At 36.5% G+C, this 13,007-nt stretch overlaps 1 protein-coding gene across 2 annotated transcripts in view; it reads left to right on the forward strand.

Moving 5' to 3' along the window:
• The window catches only part of LOC149797225 (uncharacterized), a 128,293-nt gene that overhangs the window by 43,953 nt on the left and 71,333 nt on the right, over positions 1 to 13,007 (forward strand). For both annotated transcript variants that reach the window (XM_089961914.1, XM_089961913.1), the window contains exons 12-13: positions 2,612 to 2,751; positions 6,390 to 6,551. In XM_089961914.1, coding sequence (XP_089818040.1) covers positions 2,612 to 2,751; positions 6,390 to 6,551 — 302 coding nt within the window. The remainder of the gene's footprint in view (positions 1 to 2,611; positions 2,752 to 6,389; positions 6,552 to 13,007) is intronic.

A 13,007-nucleotide genomic window follows, 5' to 3' on the forward strand; every position in this document is an offset into this window, starting at 1 on the left:
AAAGGGAAAATAAGCTTCTTGAAAAGTGTTAATAATCAACACAGAAGAAGAAAAAGGAGTATTCAGATTCTTGTGAATAAAAGCTGGAAAGGACACAATTACGTTTATTGGACATCACGTGCCAATTTGAGTATGTCTCGTGGCGGGAGATATGATTGCTGTCGTCATGTGAAATGGAAAAGAATTTCCAAGAATTATGTCAAGTTGAGAGATAGCAACATGCCACTGAGCTGCATAGGGTTTGGAACTAGAGTTTGTGCAACTGTACTAGTGGTAAATAAAGTCTACAAGTACTTTACAAACTTTTCAGTTGAACATGATGTTTATCGTCAATGCGTCGAACTTTTAATTATGTTTTCCAGCTTTACAATAGCAGTTAATTGATATTTTGTTACACCTTACTGAAAATTAGTAAACTTACGGTAAAAAATCAACTGCCTTACTGAGACGGACTCGTCAGGGTTGGCAGGTCTGTTTCACCCATCAATATCGGGATTTTGGGTAATTGTTGATGCATGAACCTCTCGCTGTCACCCTAAAGTTACACAGTCTGTGACCCTTATACAGCAATATCTAGTTTGTAGGGGTGGACAATGAAAAATCATTTCTCAAGCTGATTTTAAGAAAAGTGATTTTAAAAAAATAATCTGTTAAACTGTTTAATATCAGTTTATTGCCTACACTTTGATATGATAGATAAAAGTTTGGTTTTTAATATTCTTTTGTCTTTTACACCCAGTTGCAGTAAATAGGTAGGTGGTTGGGTGGGTGGGTGGGAAGGTAGATTGTGATTTCACAATATATCCACACAATGAACCCTGTAAAATTAAGTAGGTAGGTGGGTGGATGGGTGGGTAGGTAGGTATGTGGTTTCACAATATATCCACACAATGAAGACCCCAAAAGTGCCAATGGAGAGTACAGATTTCAAATTTTAAGATGATTAAAAATTCAGATGTAAAGTGAACACGATATAGCTAAAAAAATCTTTACTTGACAAAGGATCCAAGATTACTTTAGTCTTGACTTTATTTTCTGCATCATAATGCGAATGAATAGCAAAATTTTAAAATCCAACATTAAACCCTCGATTTACACATGTGTATGTCTACTTCACAAGACTCAGGTTCATCCATGAATGTAGAGTCTAATCTTCATGTAAAATTGGTTGTTCCTGTTTGGGAACCATGCTATGCATTTGTGTATATACCTGAATGACATACATATCTGTGTGTAATTTTCTGCTTGGGTATTTTTATTAATTTGTGCGAGACACTGGTTAATTGAATGCCCTTCAATCAAGACTTTGCATGCATCATACAATACCTGTAACTCTTGATCATGCCTGCTTTGGAAGTGTCGCACATGTTGACGCACTTATTTAATCTGTTGTAGCTCAACAGATGTAAGATATTCGAACCATTTCCCTTTTTTTATATGGTGTTTTGTAGTTCACTAAATTAGTCTTCAGATTTGATTGGTAACCAATCTTGATGACATGTTTCCCATTAGTTTTGTAGTCGTTTTCAGTCCCTGTATGTTGGTGTGTTAACAAAAGACTAGCATATACTGCTGTTGTTTCTTTAAGGGTTCACACTGAGGATTTAGTAGCATGGACTGTGATTTGAGTAAGCGACACATGTTGATTATTGTGGTTTCTTACAAATAGAAATTACCCAAGACTCAATCACGGAATAAGATGGAGTCAGTTCAGGCACCCTTTTGAACATATTTGGAGGGACATTTTGACAATCAAATATTTTTGTTGAAATAATATAAAATTCAATTATATTTTTTAACATGATGATTTTAAAAAATTTATTTTGTTTTTCCAACTGGGCATTCACACTGAGAAAAATGTTTGCCTGGCATTAATTTTTTATTGTCCCAGGTGCAGGCAATGGATTTTTTTTTTTACCCCTGCAATGGCTACAACAGACTAGGAAAAGTAGAGTTGAGCCGTGTAGTCACTGATTTCATTCAGGTTTCGATAAAAAACAATTAATTTCTGCTTTCTGTCAACTCATTACAGTGCCCTATTACAGAATATGTGTATGTTTATATTTACATATGAATGTATATATATAAAGTGTAAAAGGATGCTGGCTGTATAGAACTAATTTAAAGTTAAGTTCTGACAGTGTCAGAGTAAAAATTTCCAAAAATATGTATCGTTATAAAAGGGTGAATATTTCATTGCCAGAATTCATTTTCTGCATGAGCCACTCCGGTGGCCTAGTGGTTAGAACATTTGCCTCGGATGCGGGAGGTCATAGGTTTGATCCCCAGCCAAGTCATACCAAAGACTTATAAAAATGGTACTAACAGCTGCCTCACTTGGCACTCAGCATTAAGAGGGTAGTGTTAGGACTGGTTGGCCTGGTGTCAGGATAATGTGACTAGATGGGAAATCATGCTGCATGTCTACGGCATGATGCCCCAGTGCTAGACATCGCTATAAACTGTCACACTGCAGACATCGTAGCGATATGACTGAAAAATTGTTAAAGCTACGTTAAAATCCAGATCACACACAGATTTTCTGCATGATGGAGTCGAAAAGCTTTGTCAAGGCAAGTTGTATAATCATTGAATACATTCTGGTTTACAGAGAGGAGACAAACAATGTTGTTCTCAGCAACCCAGACACGGAAAACAGAAGATTTGGCCAGGATTTCTCTCAAGAAAGAGCCGCTGTACATTGGAGTGGATGACAAGAAGGAAATGGCTACTGTAGAGGGTCTCCAACAGGTAGGTTTAGTTTCCAATTTAACATTTATTATACAAGGTAACTTAGATTAGGTAGTTTTAATTGCTGATATGTTTGATTAGTTGTTGAGGCTGAGAGAACTGGGGAACCCTCAGAAAACTGCTGATATTTGATGGATGACCCCAGACCACTTACACATACAGGAAACAGATGTCGAACATGTGACCATAGAGTTGAAAAACAAGTTGTGACCATTCCATCTTGGTTTTGCTGTTGAGTACATTTATGGTATATTTTAGAACAGCATTTAGTTGCAATAATTATATTTGTATCCCAAAAATCCCATAGACTTATATCGTAAAATAATACTGTTTTTTATTGTTGTTGTGGGGTTTAACGCCATTTCTCAGCACACAATAGGCTATGCATGGTGGCCAGTATTAATGGTGGAGGAAGAACCCAGGAAAACCCTGAAAAGAACCACCGACCCACGAGAAGCTACTGGCAAGCTTTCTCACATACCCACATTGGCCGAATCCTAGACTCAAACCCACACAGGCAGAGGTGAGATGGCAGTGATCCGTAACAGAGAGCGCTTTAGACCACTCAGCCACTTAGGGGCCCAATACTGTTTTTGAAAAGGTTGCAGAAATTACGAATTTTTGTTTTGACTGATTCAGTCTCATTAAGAGAAATTTATGTATGATCACATACTGGTAAATGAAAAACTTTGTTGTGTGATATAATAGAGGTATAATGGGCAGTAAAAATTAACAAGTTCTTATTCCAAATTTTAAAATATTTATTTTTGGGACAGAAATTTATTTATTGCAATGTTCATTTTTGTTTTAATGATATGTATAACAGCTCTTTTACCTCAATGGCAGACAGGCAATTGTTGTGAACAGCTATTGCTGGCAGCAGAACCCTGATGTTGCCATTACTGATGTTGTTATGAAGATCTGATTATGGAGGTGTGAACTGCCCAACATTGCTTTTTTACACACCCTCCATAAAGCAGTGTATCATGTTGTGATATGTGTCTGTCTCTTCCCTATTTTGTTTCTGCACAATAACTTCTGTTGACCACCATCTGCTGTTGTTAAGTTTTGAAAGCAGCATTCATTTGGAACAAGAAAGAAACCTGTCATTTTTGGGGTCAGTGGTCGTGGTCATGAGGTCTGAAAGAACAACTGTTTCGCACAATAATTTGACTCTTATAGCACGTATCTTAACCAAACTTCGTAAATGACTTACATTTGACATAGGAAAAACACCTATTGGTTTTGGGATCCAGAGACCAAATATCAAGGCCACAATGTTTCTCAATGTTTTCTGAATGATATCTTGCATTTAAGACAAGGACGAGATCTATTAATTTTGGGCCAAAAAAAACAAAGCAAAGTCTTAAGAAAAAAATAATGTTTTTCTGCTTAGTAATTGTAGCTCACAGACATGTAAGAGTTCTGCTTTTTAGTGGAAATCTGCTTTTTTTCATGCTTAATAGATAACAACAGAAATCGATGTCCATTGGGTACAAAGTAATTTGTTTTTGGATTGGTCAAAGCACACTGAATGGTCATATAGAATTGGCCGTAAAAATAGTTTTTCCTTCAAAGCGCTTATTTGATTGGATAGTATCCTGTTACGTGTTTAGGCTCTCATAAACAGTAACAAGGAAAAAGTGAAGACAACAAGCTTTGTAAAATTTAACAAATAATTTTTTTCACTAAAAAAAACAAGGTAAAAATGAGGAAAAAAACTTATGGTTTTAAGAGTCAAATCCAAAAATAATCTGAGAATAATCCAAGAATTAAAAATTAGAAGTCCTAGTAATTAAATGTTTTAATGAATTTGAATTTGAGTTCCGACGAAAATCCAAAATGAAAGGCGATGACGTATACTGTAGCCACTACAGTATTGACATGTCAACAGTTCTTTGTTGATCCACAAACATTTATTTTCTGGTGTTTGAATTCCGAATAAAATTTCAATAAATGTCTTTATCCAAGAATTCTGTGTGAGCACTTAAATATTCCCAGGGAAAAGAATTAATCTCTTAGAATCCAAATAATTTGAAGAAAAATTAAATATTAAATTCCAACTAGTCACAACAAAAAAAAACACTTTGATGTCTAAGTGTCGAAAAGTCCAACTGAGATTATTTCTCGATACATCACTGTCATATCTGGGTTCTTCCTCCACCATTAATACTGGCCACCATGTATAGCCTATCGTGTGCCGAAAAATGGCATTAAAACCCAACAACAACAACTGTTATATCTGACTACTGTGCACTTCCGGTAAAAACAGAATTTTGAAATAGAGGCTATTCACATGTGTAAAGTCACATACACCTAGTACAGCCTCGATTCCACCCTATAAATGCACACTAAGAATGAATTTTAGAAAAAGAAAAAAGTTCTTTACTTCAGCTCTTACTAATTCTTTTTCAATGTCAGGAACTAGGTCAGCTTTTAGATACAAAGTTCTGTTATTAGGTATTTATGGAAAAAAACAGGTCAAACAAATTTCTGGAAAATGTCAAATTCCAGTAAACAAAATTACATTACTATAACGTGTAATGGAATTAAAAAAATTAAAACTAACAAACAAGCAATCAAATCAAATATAAATTAAATATACATAACAATCCCTAAATTTGTCAGTGGAATCTACTGTTGCATGTATTTAAGGTCATGTGGCATAGCTTTTCTGAAAATGCACTGAAGAGTATATAGTTTGAAATGAATGTGGATTGAGTAAGATTAAATACGGTAAAAATGCTTGACAGGAAAGATGATCATCAGTTAAAAGAAATGAAAAAGAACATACAAAAGTAAGTGTAGATGGCACTAGATAGATTGATCAGTTACAATTACCAAAAAGTACTTGATTCTATGGGGCCCCGAGTGGCCGAGTGGTCTAAAGCGCTCTCCGTTACGGATCACTGCCATCTCACCTCTGTCTGCATGGGTTCGACTCTCGGATTCGGCTAATGTGGGTATGTGAGAAAGCTTGCCAGTAGCTTCTTGTGGGTCGGTGGTTATGTATAGCCCGTCGTGTGCTGAAAAATGGCGTTAAACTCCACAACAACAACTTGATTCTATAGTGCTGTCATAATGAATGCATTTGAAAAGTGAATTTTCCATGGAATATTTTGTGCAGTTTCCTATGAGAATTACCGGGTGGTAGGTTGGAATGCTAAATAAGTCTCAGGAAAAGTTGGATTTGGGCCTTCAGAATTCTTCAGGTTTTATTTTGAAGGTGGGGGAGTACCACCTTTGGCCCAATCACCCCACTCCACTTCACCCCAGGACCCTGACTGGAAGACCTAGGAGGCCCCATAATACCCAGCCTATTTCTGCTTTTTTCATTTGTTGTGTCTTTTATGTCTGAGTTGGGATGGGCATATAATATACCATTGATGTTACTCTTCTTTAATTTGAAAAATTTGCCACTCAGATCACAGAGCATGAAATAATGCATTGTAGTTGTCAGAATGTAATGACGTTACACAATGAAGAATGTACAAATTTAAATTTTTATTTTGCCTTCGATAGTGTTTTTTTTTTTTTTATCTTAAACCTATATCTGTTTGGAAATGCAAAAAATATTGACTAATTAAAAATTGAAACCAAGTGCTAATCAATACAATTTTCAATTGTTTCCATTTCAGGGCTATGTTGTTTGTCCAGCAGAGAAAAGATTCCTGTTGTTGTTTACATTTTTAAAGAAGAACAGAAAAAAGAAAGTCATGGTGTTTCTTAGCAGCTGTCTGGCAGTCAAATTTTACCATGAGCTTCTGAACTACATTGATCTGACAGTCATGTGTATACATGTAAGTAACAAGTTACATATATCCTAAGTCTTACAGTTTGATATGATTAATATCATACCACTTTTAAAAACTTTTGTGGAGGATATTTTGTGAATGAGTACAGCATCCCCCTCCCATTTCCTTCATTTGGTCACTATCATACTTAAATAACTTTGCTTAACTTGACTGTTAAATATTAATTCACAAGCAACATAGGTTACAAACTATGGACCTCAGTGAGTTTGACATCACTGCTAGATCTCAGTAACTAGTTTGTCACATCAGTTTTCACTGGAATTTCAGTGAAATTTATAGCCAGTAGAGAGATTTCATCCCATAGGATATAACGCATGTAAAAGTATGTACTTAATAATGTGCTGTATGTACTCACTTATAAGATGAATCAAATTGCAAAAACTGCACAGACCCAGATGTACCGCTGCATTTTGTGCCGACAGATCTGATTCTGTGCAGTATGTTAGGAGTAATCAGTGAAACAAACAAGATAGTCCCTGATCTGTAGGTGTATTGTGCTAAGGCAGATCAAGATCTTTGTTGTTTACAGTTTGACTTGACTTATAAGTGAGTATATATGGTAATTGTCAATTAAAATGTTTTGTTTGTCTCATAGGATTAAGATAGATCCAAGAACTAATTCACTAGTCATCTAGTATTTCTAGATTGATAGAAGTCACTAGTAAATTAGCAGTGTCATCTAGTATTTCTAGATTGATAGAAGTCACTAGTAAATTAGCAGTGTCATCTAGTATTTCTAGATTGATAGAAGTCACTAGTAAATTAGCAGTGTCATCTAGTATTTCTAGATTGATAGAAGTCACTAGTAAATTAGCAGTGTCATCTAGTATTTCTAGATTGATAGAAGTCACCTCTTTCCCTTTAAAATGCACTACTGTAGAGCATGATTACTTCTTTTTAAAACAGATATATAGGTGGTTGGTGGAATATTACTATTGTATTGCTTATAATTGTTTGATTTATAATTGACTTTGACATATTTCCCAACTCATTTACTTCCTCTCATGTCAACACTCCTCTCCAATCCTCAGTCATCGGTCTTCAGGCATTCTTAAATGAACAGACAAAATTATTATGAAACTACCTTTATAGGTAGCACTAGTAGTTGGTATTAAATCAGTCTTGCACATTCATATAAATCAAAGTCTCTTTTCAACTGTCTGCACTAGATCAGTTAACTTTACAGAAGCATTGGTTATTTCCCTTAAACTGGAAATAAATCATTAGATAACATAGCAGGTTCTCCCAATCAAAGCAGTTTTTCCCTCATCACCTATCTCCATTAGGTCAAGTACTTGACCAAGCTTTTAATTTTGTTGGATTTAAACACTTTGAACACATTATAGGGCCTTATGTTAAACTTAAAGTTGGAGGGTAGTTGCCGAAGGAGGATGGGGGTTAAGGGACCTTCCCCAACTGGTAATCAGATTTTTTTTTTTAATACCCAGGTGTAAAGTAAAAAGTAGCAAGGTAAATTACCCAGCTCCTGGCAGGTAAAGAAAGTCCTGCATTATTGGATATATCATGACTAGGGAGCTAGATGTCTTTCCTAAAGGACACATCGAAGCGGTCAACCATTTGGGATACAACTTTCACGTAAATTTTTCCTGCCTTGTTTATAAGTATGTATCTTAAGTTTAAATTTGGTGCAACTGCAAACAGCATCGACCTAGTATAAATATCGGTACCCCTACTTTGTAAGTGGGGTACTAAAACGTTCCTATATTTATCAACGAAGCATTTTGTCAGAAAGTTGGAAGATAGTGCATACATATCCTTAAACAGATCAAGTAGTCTTCTTATTTGGTACCAGTATTGCCAAAGTTTACACGGAAACATACATAGTATTTATATTCTTTATAGAAATTTTATTTTGGATTGTCCATAATATTAGTTCATCTAAGAAATACCTCTGGTTTTGGCCTGGGGGGGTGTCATGTAAGGACATTGACATTTGAAATGTAAACAGATAGTGGTAAGAATGGTGCATATTGAATAATGTATCATAGAATATCCAGATACGGTATAGCAAGCCTTTTTCGGAAAGCAAACTAGTGCAAGAATCTCATGTTTGCAGATGTTGACCAGTAACACTGTTCAGACATCAAACAAACATAACTTCCCATGATAGTAAGTGTTTCTCTTGTTTGTCCTTTGGCTTTTCTGGAGTTTTAAGTACAGGTTTGTAGAGATTACTAGTGACAATTTTATTATTGGTTTTCCTTTTCCTTTTCCTTTTCCTTTCTTAAATAGAGATTGTGTCTAAACCTGACATGCTCAAGATGAAATGCCAAACTGGCATTGAATTCAATCTTCAGACCAAACTTGAAAACCTTTCATGAAAGATCATGGATATAACATTCAAACTTGAAAATCTTTCATGACAGGTTATAGATATAATATTTATGAAACAATTGTTTGAGATGCTTCCAGTAAGTCTTATATTGTGTTCTTAAAGTTTTATAATTTTAAGTCAGTTTAATACATGTTCAAGATTTTATTGGTCACATTGGTGGAATGATTTTTTGCACTTTTGTTATTTGACATGACAAGGTGTTACAACTAACCTTGACTTACATGATAGTTGCATTCACAAGAGTGGTTATGTAACTTGAAATCAAGTAACTCAAAATGTTTCCTTTCACTGAAAAATATGTAATTCATTTAACCATAATACCCGTTATTTTAGCTGTTTATTAATCCTGTTGTTTCTTTTTTCGTTACACAAATAATTATTCTTTAGTTGTAACTAAAACAAAACTATTTGTAGGAAATCACATTAATGGGAAATTTGCACATGACAGGGCCATGCAAGTCCGATGATGCCAGTACATGATAAACTGGCATTCGTTTTTGGTATGTGACATGGCAAGGTGCTGTGTGACAGTCTGGTGTACAGTTGCTATAATGTGACATTGCAAGGCGTTACATGACAATCTAGTGACATCACAAGGTGTTACAAGGTGTTACATGACAATCTAGTGTCATGGCAAGGTGTTACATGACATGGCAAGGTGCTTTTTGACAGTCTGGTGTACAGATGACAATCTAGTGACATGGCAAGGTGTTAGATGACATGGAAAGGTGCTTTGTGACAGTCTGTTGTACAGTTGCTATTATGTGACTTGGCAAGGTATTACATGACAATCTAATGATTGGCAACATGTTATGTGGCGTTCTGGCCTGCTGTTGTTATTATTATGCAACATAGAAAGGTGCTGTATGACTGTCTGGTATATGGTTGTTATTATTATGTGACATGACAATGTGCTATATGACCGTCTGGCATACAGTTGTTATTTTGTCAGATGAGAGTGGTCTCCCCATGGAGTAAGGGCTTGGTTCAAGATTCTGTTTGTTTGCCAGTTACTGCATTCACTCATGACTGGTCAGCAAGCTTTTTATGAGAGGGATATGATTTATTTTGTGCCTTTTCATCACTTTGAACACTAATTCTGACTTTTCTCACCTTATGTAAGTATAATCCATCTCGAGTTCTATCTCAATTTTTTTTTTTATCACTGACAAATATTTTTTACATCAGTTGTCTAATAAGGGGCCCAGAGTGGCTAAGTGGTCTAAAGTGCTTACTGTTACGGATCACTGCCATCTCACCTTTTTCAGCATGGGTTCAAGTCTAGGATTCAACCAATGTGGGTATGTGAGAAGCTTGCCAATAGCTTCTCATGGGTCTGTGGTTCTTTCTGGGGTGATCCCATGTTCTTCCTCCACCATTTATACTGGCCGCCACGTTTAGCCTATTGTGTGCTGAAAAATGGCGTTAAACCCTACAAAAACTACATCAGTTTTCTAAATTTGATCAACGATGAGTTGGTCAGCACTATTTTAATTGTTTGCCCAGTGGTCTATAGTCATTTCAATAAGATTATTTTTGTAATTTTGTTTATTATTAATCATAATTCATAGTATGGTAGCCTGCTAGGTCCAGTTCTGGACATGTCATTACATGCCCACCCTTGTTCTGTCATTGGTGATCTTTCCCTCAATATCAGGAACCAGACTTTGGTACCAGATCTGAGCAACCTTGTACTAGTTTTGTGTTAGCAGTATTGACCTATGCCCTCCTGACAGGGATAGGGGACAGCAACATATCAGTACACCCAGTCCTGAGCTCACAATGCAGGGATAGGGGACAGCAACATATCAGTACACCCAGTCCTGAGCTCACAATGCAGTTTCAGCCTGGTTCTGTTACATTTGCCCATTGTAACCAGCACTGGATTTGGTGAACCTGCCACCCACAGTATCCAGATTCAGGACATAGACCATAAAAACGATATCATACACCATCTAGCCAATTTCAGCTTGTCTCAGCTAAAGTCTTTCATCCAGTGCCTGCAGTGGAAGATACTGTAGGTCTTGACATGGCTTCAACAAAAATCATCATTTGAACAACTATCTTGAGCCTCTCGGAATCCTGTTTTGTAAAGAAATGCTTCAGCAGTTGAATGAAATAAATAATAAACCAAATCAAGTATGTTTCATGAGACTTGAGGCTGCATCACACAGTACATTAGGATACTGGATCCAGGGCCATCTCTTGGGTTGGGTAATGTAACTCCTATTTTAGGATACTGGGTGCAGGGCCATCTCTTGGGTTGGGTAATGTAACTCCTATATTAGGATACTGGGTCAACAGAGATGTAATGGAAAGAAAAGTTTCACTAAATAGTATTTGATTTCCTTAAATTTTACCATATTTTATCGTATTGTTTTATTCATGTTTGATACTATGTCTGGAGAAAGCTCAGACTTTCCAAGGGCAAGTTAAATTTTCCAGTTAGCTTACCCCATGCAAGCTGACTGTTTGTAAAATTTGTAAATCCCTGATCCATCTCCCGACCTCCATCACACAAATCAGGTGACTTTTGTAGTTGTTTTGCTTGTCTCATTTAGCTTGTTAGGCCTGGATTTGTGAATTAGTGTCTGTACTTCTAACATGCTATGATCAGGTAGATGTTATCAATGAAACCGGCTTAACTACCAGACTTGGCTTCATTTTCATTTTACATCAAACTTGACTGTATCTTGTCACACTGATAGGATATGGAGCTAAATGCAGATATACTTCAAGTTTAATTCATGTTTGAGAGTTTAAGGTGATTTATCAAATGAATGATCAAAATTTTTGTCAGGATGCATTATAAATATCATTTTCAGAATATTAGCAATGTTAAAGTTTGTTGTTTCAAGTCAGATAAATGGGGAGGCAAGGGATACACCTTGACTTAGATACAGGTGAAACACTGCATTCTGCAGAACACTTCTATGTAATTACAAAATGATTTTTTGAAACAAAACAACAGAATAGTTTAGAAAAGAACATAATTTGCAGTACTGTCAAATCCATAGATGTGATTTAGTGTAGTCTTTGAAAACTATTCCTCATTGTTCAGTTTGATTTGGGGGGTTTCAGCACAGTAACCCAAGTAGGTTATTTTGTGCCAAGGTGATTGGAGTAAAGTGCCTTTCCCAAAGACACATCACAGTGATCAACCTATCAGATCCAGTTGTAGAATTAGAACCCATATCCTTTCAGTTGCAAGTTTTAGCATGCTACGCCATTGCAGATAGATATGTCTTGTGACATGCAGGAGAGAGAGCATCATCAGTATCGTATATCCCCAAGCCTGAAGGAGAGAGAAAGAGAGCATCATCACTGTTATATATCCCCAGGCCTGCAGGAAATAGAGATTTGTCACTATTATATATCCACAGGCCTGCAGGAGAGAGAAAGAGAGCATCGTCACTGTTATATATCCCCAGGCCTGCAGGAAGGAGAGCATTGTCACTATTATATATCCACAGGCCTGCAGGAGAGAGAAACAGAGCATCGTCACTATTATATATCCCTAGGCCTGCAGGAAAGAGAGCATTGTCATTATTATATATCCCCAGGCTTACCAGAAAGAGAACATTGTCAATAGTATATATCCCCAGGCCTGCAGGAAAGAGAACATTGTCACTATTAGATTATCCCCAGGCCTGCAGGAAAGAGAGCATTGTCACTATTATATATCCCCAGGCCTGCAGGAGAGAATGTAGATGCTATTATATATCCCCTGGCCTGCAGGAAAGAGAGCATCGTCACTATTATATATTCCCAGGCGTGCAGGAGAGAATGTAGACACTATTATATATCCCCAGGCCTGCAGGAAAGAGAGCATTGTCATTATTATATATCCCCATTCCTACCAGAAAGAGAACATTGTCACTAGTATATATCCCCAGACGTGCAGGAAAGAGAGCATTGTCACTATTAGATATCCCCAGGCCTGCAGGAGAGAGAGCATCATCACTATTATATATCCCCAGGCCTGCAAGAGAGAATGTAGTTGCTATTATATATCCCCAGGCCTGCAGGAAAGAGAGCATTGTCACTATTATATATCCCCAGGCTTGCAGGAAAGAGAGCATTGT

This window comes from Sinohyriopsis cumingii, chromosome 6, assembly GCF_028554795.1.
Source record: "Sinohyriopsis cumingii isolate HCF-2022 chromosome 6, ASM2855479v2, whole genome shotgun sequence".
NCBI classification, from domain to species: Eukaryota; Metazoa; Mollusca; class Bivalvia; order Unionida; family Unionidae; genus Sinohyriopsis; species Sinohyriopsis cumingii.